The 15,463-nt window shown below is 37.0% G+C and overlaps 3 protein-coding genes across 8 annotated transcripts in view; all 3 read right to left on the minus strand.

The window, feature by feature from the left end:
* asgr1c.1 (asialoglycoprotein receptor 1c, tandem duplicate 1) overlaps positions 1-15,463 on the minus strand; it is a 76,423-nt gene that overhangs the window by 8,639 nt on the left and 52,321 nt on the right. The window lies entirely within an intron of this gene.
* On the minus strand, positions 5,755-9,750 carry LOC311083554 (uncharacterized protein). The gene is made up of 4 exons (XM_084115170.1): positions 9,608-9,750; positions 8,925-9,011; positions 8,594-8,770; positions 5,755-5,875 (listed from the first exon to the last, which is right to left on the minus strand). The coding sequence occupies exons 1-4, from the start codon at positions 9,690-9,692 to the stop codon at positions 5,871-5,873; spliced, it is 354 nt and encodes a 117-aa protein (XP_083971296.1). The 5' UTR covers positions 9,693-9,750; the 3' UTR covers positions 5,755-5,870.
* On the minus strand, positions 11,830-15,437 carry LOC311083551 (asialoglycoprotein receptor 1-like). The gene is made up of 10 exons (XM_084115166.1): positions 15,286-15,437; positions 14,827-14,913; positions 14,462-14,557; positions 14,288-14,386; positions 13,944-14,048; positions 13,774-13,824; positions 13,522-13,596; positions 12,791-12,948; positions 12,600-12,709; positions 11,830-12,377 (listed from the first exon to the last, which is right to left on the minus strand). Exons 1-10 carry the CDS (start codon positions 15,350-15,352, stop codon positions 12,215-12,217), a joined length of 1,011 nt encoding a protein of 336 aa, XP_083971292.1. The 5' UTR covers positions 15,353-15,437; the 3' UTR covers positions 11,830-12,214.

Raw genomic sequence — 15,463 nt, forward strand, 5'->3', positions numbered from 1 at the left:
ATATTAATTTTCACTCGCGGCTTCTGTTTAATGTAGCAGCGCGTCTAATTAAAATACAGAATTATGTGAAACTAAAAATACAAAATGAACAGAGAATCGAAGAAGGGCTTACCTGGACTAAAATACAGCACTAAAATAACAGAACAACAGAGAAATCCAGAAAAACACACTTGCGCGCTCTTGCCGTGTCTCTTATGATGAACGCTGGTACAGTTAATGTTATATGAGATATTTTAAAAGAGAGCATAACAAGAGACTTATATATTCATTATAATGTCTTATTAATTCATGAAATAACTTAAAATTCATATTAATTTTGCCTTTCTGTCTTACCAAAGTCACGTTGGTTGTTTTGTAGATCAGACTGTAGAGAAGTAACAGCGGTTTTTAAATAGTCTAATAGTTTTTGTGTTTCAGTCTGTTTCTGCACTTGGTTGTCAACTGTGAAAGGAAAATATATATATATATGATTGATAAACAATCAAGAATATGACAGTTTGCTCTTAAAAGTATTTCTTATGGTTGTTTCCTTTAAATGATCAGATTTGCAGACCTGCATCATTCAGTTTGGATGTCAGCGCTGACACAGCAAGACTCAAACTGTTCATCAAACTCTTCACTTCAGTGTGTGACAGACCTTGCTGGCGTTCTGTGAAAAAGAAGTAAAACAAGTCCTGCTATTAAAGTCAGAAATACACAGTTGTGTCCTGGTAGGGGGGAAAAAAATCGATTTTCATGTTGTCAGCAACAGATGTGGTAGTTTACAGAATGAAGACAATGAAGATCAATGCTAACTTCCTTTAATAAACATTAAAGGGATACTTCAGGATTTAGCATTAAGCTTTGTATCAGTAGAAAACCTGTAGTGTTTTCGAATTACCGTGCTTTCCACCCTCATGTCCCCCTGAGACAAGAGATGTATGTATTTTTTGTCTGGAAAAAATCCTCCGATGACGCAAAAATCGTCATTTTGCGTCATCGGAGGATTTTTTGGCCAGAGGCTAAAGACTACAGCCAGTAGGAGGGGCTGTCCTGCATGTGTTCAACCCGCCCATAGAGGGTGGGATCTCACTCACAGAATGTACAAACAGTGTCAGCCGTCTTTCTTTGGAAGCTAAGCTAGCAGGCTCTTGTTCTGTGGAGAAAGCTGAGTAGTAGGGGTTACCATCCTCTTTTTCCCGGACATGTCCGGTCGTCGAGATCGTCCAAAATGTCCGGGATTCAGCTTTTGCTTTCTGCAGTCGCCATTCATTGTTTACATGCATACCTTTTGTTTCAATCTAACTGAATTTATTCCGATTGGTGAATCTGAATGTAGTGTTTACATCAGGGGTGCCCATGCTTTTCTGAATGGTGATCTACCTTTCAAGTGACTGGGTCAGAATGATCTACTACTCACATTACGTGTCTTTTTTAATGTACCAAAACGAACACACTAGGGCTGTACTCAACCAAAGAAAATCTTGGTCGACTGAAGTCCTGAAATTTTCGACTAAAAATCGACTAAAATCGACAAAAAATGACAGTAGAAAAAAACCCCATTAAATTAATTAGATGCGCACTGTGCGCAGTACTTGGTAGCCTTGTTGTCTGCCTAAATGAATTATAAATAAACATAAACAACTAGTAGGCTATTTGCAGTATATTAAATCGTTTTTGACCTAATTATTTTGCACTGAAATGAGTCTGACACTTGAGTCTGTCAGCTCTGACAGCGCTGCATCACGTGCACCTGCGCAATATCATAGCTTGATTTCCGAAAATAGTACTATGTTGTCAACTAGTGATATCATCACAAGAACTGTTGAGGAATATGCAACATAATTTAGACAATTATTTTGTCATATGTTATAATAATAAGTTATAACTATCAGACACTATCATTTCACCGTGCATGTCCTCGCACCGAGCGAGGCTGAACATGAGCTCAGCTTCGCAGCTGAGACACGAATAGACTATTAACTAAAGCTTTTACTCTTAATAAACACAAAAGGCACGTCCACTTTAATAAAAAAATAATATTTATTAAACAAACCAGATCAAGAGCAGAAACGAAATAAAGTGCATAACTGAAAAATAAAGCATCCTAGGCTCAAAACTAACACAACCAACAGCACAGCGCAATTGCGCATTAGGCTCCAGATAAAAAATTAAAAAGTTAGGTTATCACACTAAAACATTGAAATATGCAAATTCTGATATGTTCATATAGCCTACTCAAAACACACAGGGCAAGCTAACGCAGACAAGTGAGCTTACCACTTTTAGATGATATGTCATGTTTGTCGTCGAGCTGTGGAAAACTTGCTTGCAAACTTTGCATTCGACCTTTTTCCTGTTATCAATTTTAACAAAATGCTGCCACACTGTCGATTTCTTTGTTGTTGACATGTTAGAAGAGGACTGACTATTAAACGCTCTCACAATTAAATAAATAATATTCAGCATCAAACCTTCTACGCTCGACGCTCTCTCTTGGGTTGGGCTAATCCATAAAAGGTGAAAACAAGGGGGGTGTTTTGAAGATAGACTGTTACAGTGAAACAAGCGTACTCTGAAAACACCCCCACCTGATGAAATGAGCGCGCCTCAGCGCGGCAAAACTGATGAAATAAACGCGGCAGAAAATCGACCAATCAGAATTTTGGTCGAACCAGAACGTATCAACCAATTAATCGACTAATCGACTAGGACAGTACAGCCCTAGAACACACAATGTCATATTGGCTGCTATTTTGCTTTAATGTTTCACACTTAAATCATTAGTAATTTATGATTGAGTTTAATTTCTTTACCAATACTAAAAATACAGTAACAACAGTAACAGTCCACAATAGAAGCTACTAATCAACATGCATGTGATTTCATACACAGTGGCACTTACATTACATTTCCCATACAATTCAGTACATTTACATCAAAATCCACACATTGAAATGTAACTTTACCCATTCAGGTAGCAAGCACGCACGCACGCACACGCACACACACACACACTCACACTCACATTCACACTCACATCCACACACACACACACGTACACACACACACACACTCACATTGAAATGTAACTTTTTTTTAACACTAGGATTTTCTTTTAACATACATAGCCTACATATACAGTGGCATTTGGCCTACATTACACACTATATCACACTACAATTCACTGTTCAAACATTGAAACTTTCAGGCAGTGAATTAACTTTATGTACAATAAGTTGCATGTAGTCATTTTCTTGCATACACATGGCATGTTCACATCAGTGGTCAGTACCTTATTCAGATGATGACTTGCATTGGATGGAGTCCACTAGGGATGCATAGTCCGGGCAATAGCTACTGATAGCCAGTCTAAGACAGGCCTCCAAATGATCGTCGGTCAGGGTGGAGCGGTATTTGGATTTGATAAATTTCATATGTGAAAAGGTCGATTCGCCCAAGTAAGTAGACCCAAACATTGCAGTCAGTGATGTTGCACATTTTCTCATGTTGGGATACTTTTCTTCTGTGAGTAAACTCCAGAATTGTTCATGGGCCCTAGACTTCAAGTTAATATCTGCTTGCAGTGTCAAGATCTCATCCTCAACTTCAGCAGAACTGAGCTGAAACATTGTTGCGATTTTGGAAGTGAGGACATCGACCTCAGCATTCTCCCGAAAAGGGAAGCACATAAACGTGGCAACTGGCTCGAGTAGAGCGAAGTCTTGAAATCTCCTGTCAAAGTCTGACAGGACGGTGTCAATCTGTTCTGCATAACATGCACTGTCAATCTCCGTTAAGTCCTTCCCTTGATTATTCAGCTCAGATGCAAGGTTTTTAAAGTTCCCCAGATCATGGCGTTGGATCTTTGAAGAAAGCAGTTTAAGTTTTCCCTTGAAGGCGTTCACTGAGCTTATCATATTGATCACGGTTTTCTCTTTGCCCTGTAATTCCACGTTCAGCTCATTGAGCAAGTTCACCAGATCAGTTAAAAACGCCAAATCAAGCAGCCAACGATCATCATTAAGTTGCGTGTATTCCGCATGTTTTTTGTCATGTAGGAACTGCTTTACCTCGGGAAGGAGATCGCGGAATCGTTGCAGGAATTTCCCCCTACTCAACCACCTTACCTCTGTGTGAAGCAGTAGGTCTAAGTGGTCGCTGCCAGCCTCCTCAAGATGCAAACGGAACAGTCGTCTTTGAAGAGATCTAGCACGGATAGAGCAGGCTACTTTGTTTGCTACATCCATGATCTCTTTCATGTTCAACATTTTCGCACACAACGCTTGTTGGTGTATGATACAATGGTAACTTAAAAAGTCAGGAAACGCTTCATCCTCTCGGCATTTGGCAACAAATCCATTAGAGCGGCCGATCATGGAAGGCGCACCGTCGGTGGTGATTGACACCAGTTTGCACACTGGAATCTTATTCTTGTCGATAAAGTTTTTGAATATCTCAAAGATGTCATCCCCTCGTGTGTGTGCGTTCATATGCAGAACTGCTAAAAGTTCCTCTTTTGCAGTCATGTCGTGGAAGACCATTCGAATAAAAATGCACAATTGGGCTTTGTCTGTGATGTCCGTAGACTCGTCCATCTGTAGCGAGAAGCACTCGCAACAGTCAATGTCCTTAGCAAGCTGCTGCACTAAGTTGTCACCCATCATTTCGCATCGCCTGGTCACTGTATTTCTTGTCAACTGAACAGCTTTGACTGCAGACATTATTTCTGTTTTGTTCGTAAAGTCTTTAAACAAAGAATCCGCTGCCTCAATGAAGGCTTCCTTCACCATAACTCCATCCTGGAAAGACTTTTTGTGCCTAACGATCGTCCGACTTACCCGGAACGATGCCTCTGTTGCGGCCTTCGCTTTCGCTGTTGGCCGAGTGAAAAGAGACTGCTGTCCAAGAAGCTGAGATTTCAACTCCCTCACCTTTCTCTTTCTCAATTCACTGCTTGGAGGAAAGTCTGTATCAAAGGTTCGATGAATCATTCTAAAGTGTCTCTCTACATTCCCCTTCTTTGGAAGTGCAATGCTGGATTGACAGATCAGACAGACACACTTTGAGTATGACATCGTGAATAAGAAGTCATCTTCCCATTCCTGATGAAAATGGTAAGTCTTTGCTTTTTTGATTTCTTTCACTCCCTTATTCATTGTGGTATAATTTTTGTTTGTCTATACAGATAATAAACGAGCAATAGCGAAAACGAAAAGCAACGGTAAAACGAAAGCAATGGCGCTTTTCTGTAGTGTCGACTGTCGAGATCAGCTCGGTAGAGTTTATGGTTGTTATGGTAACGTAGTGTAAAAAAACTTTTTAGCAACCAGCAGACTGGCCTGTCTACACGTCAATCAGCGGGCACATGGTATAATAATGATAGGGTGGATTGCTTTTCTGAAAAGGCGCGTTTTTTTGTTGTTGTTGTTGTTTTGTTTTTTTGGCTGAGTTCTGTGAGCTACCGTCATTGGCTCTGCGATCGACCAGTCGATCGCGATCGACGTATTGGGCAGGCACGGTTTACATGAACGCGAAACAAGTGATCGGTTGATGTGCTTTTTAACATTGCTAAGAAAATTCCCGCTCCTCCATCGCTCATCAGTAATCGTTCTCCCGCGCCCCTCAGCCTCGTCCTGCTCGCCACAGTAAACATAATGAATGGCGACTGTAGAACGCAAAAGCCGAATCCCGGACATTTTGGGTGATCTCGAAATACCGGGCAGACTTGTCACGGAGACTCACTAGTAGCCTAGCCTTGTTGTTTTAAACTGCGCGCTCTTACCGGTAGGCGTGGCTTGGGATTGGCCTCGTAGAGCAGCGAAGCAAGTGCATTCTGGGAGTTGTTGTCTTTCATCCACATAAGGCAAAAATACATTTTCTGGCTTTTCTCAGTCTAGAAGGCACCAAATTCAAAAATAATTTCACATTTCTACTACATAAATGACCCATTTTAAATACACATTCATCTTTCCAGAGGTGAAGTATCCCTTTAAAGTAATATATAGATGAAGGCACAGAGAATGATCACATAAACTACTCACACTACAGACGAGAACCAACAATGAACTGAATGAAACGGAGTATTAATGGGAAACTTAATGACAGACAGCTGAACATAATCAGTAACCAAGGAGACAAACTGGGAGGTAATTGAGGGGCTGTTTACACGACACCGTTTTCAACTAAAAACTTAAAACTTTTTATGTGTTTTGGCCGTTTGTTTACACGACAATGGCATTTTGGGTTCCTGAAAAAGCAAACTTTTGAAAATGGGTTTCAAACAGGGTGACCACCGTCAAACAAACCAAATGTGGGACGATGTGGGACATGTTACTAACACTAAAACATAACCTGAAACTGTTATATCATGTCTATCTGACTTAATAAAAACATTTGTATTCTGCCTTTCAGCTGATAAAAGTTCTTTGTTCTTTAGTCCCTTCCAGAAAAGACCATTACATCACAATGTAACATAACATGTCTTTATTTTACATGTCATTTAAATTCAACATCACTGAGCCCAAAGGCAGCAGGTATCATGCAGATAACTATTTTTGAAACAGTTCTGACCAAGTCCAACTAAAATCCAACAAAATAAACAATGAACAAATAAAATATAAAACAACATAAAATTAGATCATTGACAGTCTTATATATTAAGAGTATATTAAACTAAAAACTCATTTTTTTTTTTTTAGAAAGGATGTGGATTAAAACAACCACAGCAGGCAACAAGTTGATAAATTCTGTTAAATTAATTAACCGAATTATCCATTTGTTTTCCGACAGGGAACACATGGAACGAATCACCGGTCCACATTTTGATTGACAGCCGTCACAACCAACTAGTGACCGTGTTTACTCCTTTCTTTTCAACCATTGGATAGGATTTTAAAAAACGGCTGTTGTATTTGTACTTCTGACGAAGCGCTGTTAAATATAGGTGAAAAACTACGCCGCAAAAAGAATAAATAAAATGCTTTCTTAAAAAGGCAAAAGAAAGCATGCACGTTTTCTTAATATGATAATTAAAAACCAATAAACTGATGAAAATGCGGGACATTTTCTCAATATGCGACGTGCGGGATGATGTGCGGTGCAACGCAAAGCGGGACGGGTGGTCACCCTAGTTTCAAAGTGGAAGTTTTTGAAAACGGTCTGTGTAAACAACAAAAACGTTAAACTCACTTCAAGCACATGTGTATTAGGTTACATGCTCAGTCTGTTTCATCGCCAATTCGCCATCTAATGGCCTGGCAGCAGAATACAGCGTTTTTAATCATTCACGGATCAGTGTGAATGGGGATCGTTTCGACAATGGTGTTGTCTAAGAAAACTCAAAGGAAAAACTTTGTTGTGTAAACATACCCTAAATGTCCTTGCACACTGAAGGCCATTGCACACTGAGTTCGAAATTCGCATCCGAAATTTTCGCACGTTAAAAAAGAAAATCGACCTCACGTTATGTCAATCACGCTTGCACATTGTCTACGAAACTTTCGTCCGTAATAAAAAAATTCGGATTGGGTTCGATTTTCTGCGTTTTTCGCATCCACAGCCAGTATTTTGAGAGGTTTTTTGACATTCAGAGCCACCGTACAAGCCAACGACAAAATCCAGAACGGCGTCTGACAAGTTGATACACTTCGTCTCGCAGCACAAAGTAGGCTACTGTATGAAAAACAAAATGTGGATTACAAAGACACTTAATAAAATATAACCTGATACAGCTGTTCTGTCTGCCCAGCGCATCCGCCGGCCGTGTGTGTGTGTGTCTGAACGGTCTCTGTTCAGGATCGATTGGTTCACGGAAATTGGTGGTCTTCTTTTTAATATGTGGCTCCAGTATCGCTAGCAAAGCATCAAACTGTTCCACTGACATTCTGAGGTAAATTTTGAATCGCTCGGGATAATTTCGCAACTCCTTGATAAGGAGGTGAAACTCTCCTTCCTCTCGGCGCAATCTCAGGATTGGATGGACCCAATATTTCCTCTTTCTTTTTCTCTTTTTAAGAAGAAAGAGGGCAACAAAATCATCCTCACTGCTTGACGAATCCATTTAGTATTTTTTGCGTTTTTTTCCCGCAAAGGTTTAATAAATAGCTACGCATCGGACTCAGTGTGCAAGGTTTCTGTGCGTGACGAATTTTAAGGCTGACGAACACGAAAAAACGCATACGAAAATTTCGGACGAGATTTTCGAAATCAGTGTGCAAGGACATTTCATATTACTTTTTTAGAATTCGTCATTCGGTGGCTGTGAATTGTCAAAACACCTTTCAAAATACTTGCTACGGATGCGAAAAACGCAGAAAATCGAACCCGATCCGAAATTTTTTTTTTTATGACAGACGAATGTTTCGGATGCAGTGTGTATCGTGTAAACCTGATTGACATAACATGAGGTCATATTTATTTTTTAACGTGAAAATTTCAGACGAGAATTTCGGAATCAGTGTGCAAGGACCTTAAGACTAAACTGAACTGAATCACATGAAACAAACACACATGAATGAAACTATAACACAAAACACAACATAATCCTGACACACATGTGTTGGTTTAGGAGGATTTAAATGTACAGTCCATAATAAAAAAAAATTAATCTCACCCAGCTTTTGTTGATTTTCCTCTTGTTTGGATGTGATTGAACTCAATGAAGAGGCAAGATTGGTCATCAAGGTCTCAATATTCTTTTCTTGAGGTAACGGTTTGACTGAAGTTTGATTGGAACTATGAATGTTCATCCAACTCTCCAGCACTGAGAATGTTCTTTGTTGATGAAAAACTGTGAACAAAAACAAACTTTTTTGTAATCAGCATAATGCAAATGCTGTAAACATGCATACCACTATTATGTATGATTTTTTTGCATTACTCACTTTTTAAAATGCAAATATTTTACAACACAACACTTTCAAAGTAAGATGTTAACCACTCACAGATGACAGAAGTCATGATGATGAAAATAAACATGCAGACTGTTCCTAGAAGAACAAAGATGCCAGTTTTTCTGCTACATGGACGACCTGCAGAAAACAACACACCATGAGAAATCACATTAGCTACTTTCTTTTATTTCTTTAAAGCAAGACAGCCTTCCTGTTCCTTAAACAGTAGCGCACAGCACTAGCAACACCAAGGTCATGGATTCAATTCCCAGAGAAAGCAAGAACTGATAAAAATGTCTATCTTGAATGCAAATGTGGATAAATGTGAATGTGATGTGCAGTATGATCAGGAAAGTATTTTACGAAACACTTCACGCCTGCATCCATTCAGTTGATATAGGAGGAACTCCAAAGCTTAAAATTTAATTAGCAGTTTTACAACGGAAAGGTTTTCAGGGGAACGCGGCAATATTTTTTTGCTATAATAATTCCGTTTTGAATAGAATTTGAAGGTTTATTTCTTTAAGCATCATATAATGTATAATGCTTCGCGTCGTGCCTAACAACGCCCTTCAGCCGTGACTTATTCACGATACAGCACTAGCCTCTCGTACCTTATTGCTTACTTAAAGTGATTATAAAGTGTTACCAGGCAAACAAACTAAAACTGTTTCTCTCATAGACAAAACAAAGACATCTTTCTGTATCAAATACAATTTAGTATCATAGCAAACCTTTGCTAAATGTCGTCTTCCGTTCAAAATCCATGTCCATTTTCATGATTTCTTCACAACTATCAGTTTTCTGATAGACCATCATAGCTTTTGCAGTTACTTGCTTTAGATAGTCCAAAACACTTTCAAAAGAGCTCCTGCAATGACAGTAAACGGGGCATAGTGCATAATAACACAGCACTTTCCGTTCCTCATTTCAAAGGATATTGACCTGTAACAAGTGTACTATAAGTTATTCTGCAGAAACACATCAGCTAAATGACTAATTAAAACTGCTTGCTGAGTGTTTCCAGCATCATCTGTTTTCACTCAGTTTCACTGTGGTTTGTCTGCCTCTTGTTTGACCATTCACCATCACCCTTGACCATTTAACCAGAATTAGCGTGGTCAAATTGAACATTTTGGTACAGAAAGATCTCTGGTTTTGAGTAAAGGGGTTTATTTATTTCAAAGTAAGTGTGTGCTTGCTTTTATCTATTGGAGATAATTTCCGCCACATAATAAAAAAATCGTGCTTTGGTAAATCTTAAATATGACATAAAAGTCATAAAATATGACACAAACGTCATAATTATGGCTTACTATGTCATAATTTAAATAAAAGTCGAAATTATGACAAAACGTCATAATTATATGGGATTAAAATTTTGAAATTATAACAAAGTAATAACAATCATTTATGAAATTATGACATACTGAGTCATAATTAAGATATATAAAAAACATCGAAATTCTAATGTTCTTTTGTCATAAATTCGACCTTTTATAGGCGGATTGGTCTTCCATTTATCCATACAGCTCAAGGGTGACGCTACTGAAGCTACTGCGCATGCGCATCAAATTCAGTTCGTCAATTAAATGTCAAGTGCAAGTGCGATTTCTCCTCATGTTTCCCTTTCACGGTAATGTGCAAAAATACACGAAACACCTCAAAACAGATCGATAGTAGGTATATGCAGATTGTCAATGACAACGTTTTAATAATTTTATTAGAAGTCTGACGAATCGGAAAAAATTTGTACGTTTGTATTTGTGGTCGGTTCAACATTTTTGAATTGGATCACTGAATGCTGCTTTTACCGAGACAAAAAGTTAATAATGTTGGGCTAATTTATATCGATGCTCTATGAGTTCATATCTGACGATTTAAATATCGATATTAGATGGAAAAGTTAGTTCAGCGCTAAAGTTACTCGAGCACAGCCGTTAGCAAAGCATCTTTTTAATTTTAGGCTAACGTTATCGTTATGCTGAAAGATGGCATGGTTCGGTGAATTTAGATTTCAGACGTTTTTAAAAGTTGTACATTAGATATATTTTTTTAAAGTGAGGGGAATTATATGTTTTAAATATTACTAAAACAGTATTTTATTAAATTATGTAATTAAATATTATGTTAAAGTAGGCCTATAATCAATAAGAGGTTGTTGTGCTATATTGACTATAGGATATTTTTCAGGCTCGGGTCTTGTATTAAATGCTCTACATTTTACAAATAGTAAAGTGTTACACGAGTAGTATGTCTGATAATTACTTCATGAAAAAGTAGTTCCCTACAAAAAAAAGGTTGGGTTTGAGATTAATTACACCATGATTAGATTATAATACTGGTCAAAAGTTTGGAATAAGTACGATTTTCAAAAAATGTTTTTAAAAGAAGTCTCTTGCCTCTCAAGGCTGTATTTATGTGGTCAAAAATACCATTTTCTATAACAGCATTCCTAAAGCTCAAACAGTAGCAATGCCAAGGTCATGTGTTTTGATTCCCAGGGAATGCATATAAGTGATACCTTGAAAGCAAGTTTCTTTGAAAAAATTGTCTGCCAAATGTAAAAAAAAAAAGTAACATAACTAACTGCAAATGCTATTTCAGCTACACAGAAGCCACAGATGCAGGATATGTGAAGCATTAAATGTTTGAACCTTCTTCACCGGGTGTCTCAGGTAAGTGCAGAAGACTCATCATCATACATCATGAGCAAAGAAATTATACTTTGCTTTTGGTTGATCCACCAATACAAAAATTATGCTAATTTTAATTATACTAATTTCTCATTAGCTAGCAAAATGTTTTCCATGCACATGGATTTGCTAAGTGATTATAACTTTTGCCCTCCATGTCAGTAAGGTTCAATTGGTGTCCTAGTAATAAATTAAATTTTACATGAAAAAAAGAATATAACAATAAAAATCACACAATAATCATTTCAAATAATGACACATTTTGAAGTATTTTAAAATAATTATTTATTTTAATCACAATATTCAGGACATCGTTCAGATCCTTTCTACTGCATGACAGGAAGACAAGTTATTTTATTACAAGTTATTTTATTTATGATTATTATAAGTGTTTTATATACAGTTTATCAGTGTGAATTTGTTGACTGTTGAAGTGAGAAGGGATAATATGGTAGAATGAGATATCAATTTAGTCATATTAGTAACTACACCACAACATTGATAAACACATCATTAATGCGATTTGTAATTTACACAAACAAAGAAAAACAATTTTGGGACTATTCCCACCCCACCTCACAAAACCTCAATACACTCAAAACTAAGCCTATTTGTGCAGTGCTTGACACTTTGCTGCAGCAATTTTTAGTCTGAATTTCCCTTTTCGCATATGTACTTCAATTTGGAAGAGCAGTGGATGTCATTAAGCAACTCATCATATGAAATTTGCACACAGTCCTCTCCTTCCTCTCCTTTCTCTCCCAAGTTGTGTTTAGTCCAATCATCTGGCTGCCCAGTTCTCCATTGTCTGCAAAAATATAATTTAAAATTTGTTACTAACGGTACCCTTAAAAGTACCGTTACTTCGGCACCAAGTCAGTATTGAAATTTTTTAAAAATGTGACGATACCAGCATTTCTGCCAATCACAGACACAGGCCTATCTGTTGAGCGTGTGAACGCAATGGCCAATCAATTTTATGTTACAATGAGAACCGAATATTCTGTTCTCTATATTATATTCAACTCACGCTTTATCCATGGTGTAAGGAGTGTCATCCGCCCATCTCCATTCCCCTGTGTTCTGGTCTGTTAGACCGACCCAGTAGTCCTGTGAGTTGGCAAAGTTGGTAACAAATTGCTAGGAAGGGGGATAAAAGTTAATCACTGAAAGACAGAATGGAAGGTAGGAAAAGGGTTTTTGTGTATGTGTGGTACACACCCACTCCTTCTTAGAGCCGTCTTCTATTTTTAAGAGTAACGCGCCCTGCTCTTCGCAGTAATCTTTTGCTTCGGTCCAGTTCAATTTGTCATTAGAGAACAGGTAACAGCTGTTGCTGAATGGGATCCACTCAATTTCAGGACAGCCAGGAAATAAGTCTATGAGAGAGAGACAGAGAGAGAGAGAGAGAGAGAGAGAGAGAGAGAAAAGAGAATGCATAATAATGTTGCAGTACTTATAATGCATAAAACACAATAATGTTTTACTTAGTCATTCAACACATTTAATTAAAACATCAAAGTAAAATAACTTTTTTTTTTTTTCAAATGAGGACTTGACCAATTATTGAAATCAATATAATTTTCATTCTGGTAAACCACCGCCATAAACAATATTTGTGCAGGACTAGTTTTCTCTGTGAGGTGGTATCATAAATTCATAAACTGTACAGATGTTGTATGATTTTAAGTATTTCAGTACCTTTTTTTTTTACACACCCCGAGTAAAAATTACAGAGCAAACATTTTTTTGTCCTGCCCAGAAAATACTGAATATTTTCATATTAACACCCCCCCCCCCCCCCCCCCCCCAATTCTTGTTGTGCTGCCTGATGCCCTTCATTATGACATATGTTGGTAAAATAACCTGCTATTCTGCTGCATAACAGCATTAAAACAGAAGCTACATATGTTTGAGCACAATATTGCATCTTGAATTTAGAGTTTACTCACTGGTAAATGATAGTTTATAAGAAAGAGCTCGAATAGATTTTTTCAGTTCCTCCAGGTCTGAGCTTGACGTGCCAACTTTAGTTGAATACAGAAGTCAGAAAAATACAACATATCAGCATGATTTCTTCTAATACAGGAAAAGCTTAATTCTGTAGGACATCATATTTAAGATTTATTTATGAAACATTTATTAACATTTATATTTTAATTAGTATTTGTGTTTATATTAATTAGTATAATTTTAGGTCTTACTCGAGATACGTGTGCGTGAATAAAACTGTAGAGATGAAATCAAACTGTTCACTACAGGGGAAAGAAATAGAGAAAGTTTTATCATGGGCCAATAAATATACAGCTTCATCCCCTTAATATGCAGTTTTAAATTTGAGGATTCAAAGCTGAAACATACGTCCAGCACTCACCCAGCTTTTGTAGTTTTTCCTCTTGTTTGGATGCGAGTGAACTCTGTGACAAGCCGAGATCAGTAATCAAGGTCTCAATATTAGACAACTTCTTTTCATGCATTTCTTTTGGATATAGAGTGAGAGGGACAAATAAGTAAATGATCAATGCACTTATAATATCTTAGAGTATTTGCAGTGTCATATATATATATATATTTACAGTTGCAACTTTGTTTATGATTCATTTGTTATCAAAAGATTATCGTCCTTGTGCTTCAGTGTAAAGAACTTTGTAAATCAATTAAACTGCCTTGCAATCTCTTACAAAATAAAACATCAGTTACAGCAGTCAAGACACTAACCTTTGGTCATTGTGTTACTTGATCCAGACATGTTCAAAGATGAACTCAGACTGGACACCAAATTCTGCAGCTCAGAAACCTTATTTTCTAAGTCATTACCTGTCAAAAACAATTATTAATTAACATTCCATTACCAAAACTGATCTGTGATGATGATGATGATGAAGTTCTCACCTGAGATCTGAAACTCAGATTTGACTGAGGTTAGATCAGAAGTATGGCTGTTAATCCAACTCTCCAGCATTGAGAACTTTCTTTCTTGATGCGAAACTAGACAAACAAACTTTTTCAGCTTCTCTGCAAATATTTTATATATTCATATGCTAATTCAAATAGTTTATTAAAGCTCAGAGCAAAGCAGTTCAGATCATATCACAATTAGCAGTTTAGTAAATGTTGATCTTGATCAAAAAAAGTCCATGTTCACATTATTTGTCACACTAAAAACACAAAGATGTTGCAGTCCGTATCCACACCAGTGCTAAATTAAAGCAGTCTAGTAGCAAAACACTAAAGACAGTATTTCATTAATAACTCACAGATGACAGAAGTCATGATGATGAAAAAAATCATGCAGACTGTTCCTAGAAGCACAAAGATGCCAGTTTGTCTGTGATTTGAGCGACCTGAAGAAAACAGACAAAATCCTTGATTCGTTTATATGATTATAAGCAAAATGATTATTCATATATATATATATATATATATATATACATATACATAAACATAATTAGCATGAACATGATTAATTGTTGAAGCTCACTGGTTAAAAATCTGAGATGTTATGCAGTACCAGCTACCCCTGAGGAAGAAACATTCACAGCATTCTCGATTCCAGTTACATTTCAAATATAAAAGTTTCTTTTGAAATAACGATTAAAAAAGTTTGTCAAGACATTAAAATAAATGTAACTGCGAAACATTTTCCATTTCACTCATGCTGTAAAAGCTTTAAGATAGTTTCTCCAACTGAATGTGATATTGTAAATCTTCCAAACCTCTCCAAAATGATTTCTTTGGTTCACATTCCATCTCCATTTGAATGTATTCTTCAGAACGATCCATTTTCTATAAAGGACAATATAATGTGAGCTAATTTAAGTCACTTGCTGCTTATGGTTGAAATTAAAAACACCACCTCCTATATAATCATTTATGTTCCTTAAAAAATGTTCA

Source organism: Abramis brama, assembly GCF_963993115.1.
Source record: "Abramis brama genome assembly, chromosome: 5".
In the NCBI taxonomy this organism is placed as follows: Eukaryota; Metazoa; Chordata; class Actinopteri; order Cypriniformes; family Leuciscidae; genus Abramis; species Abramis brama.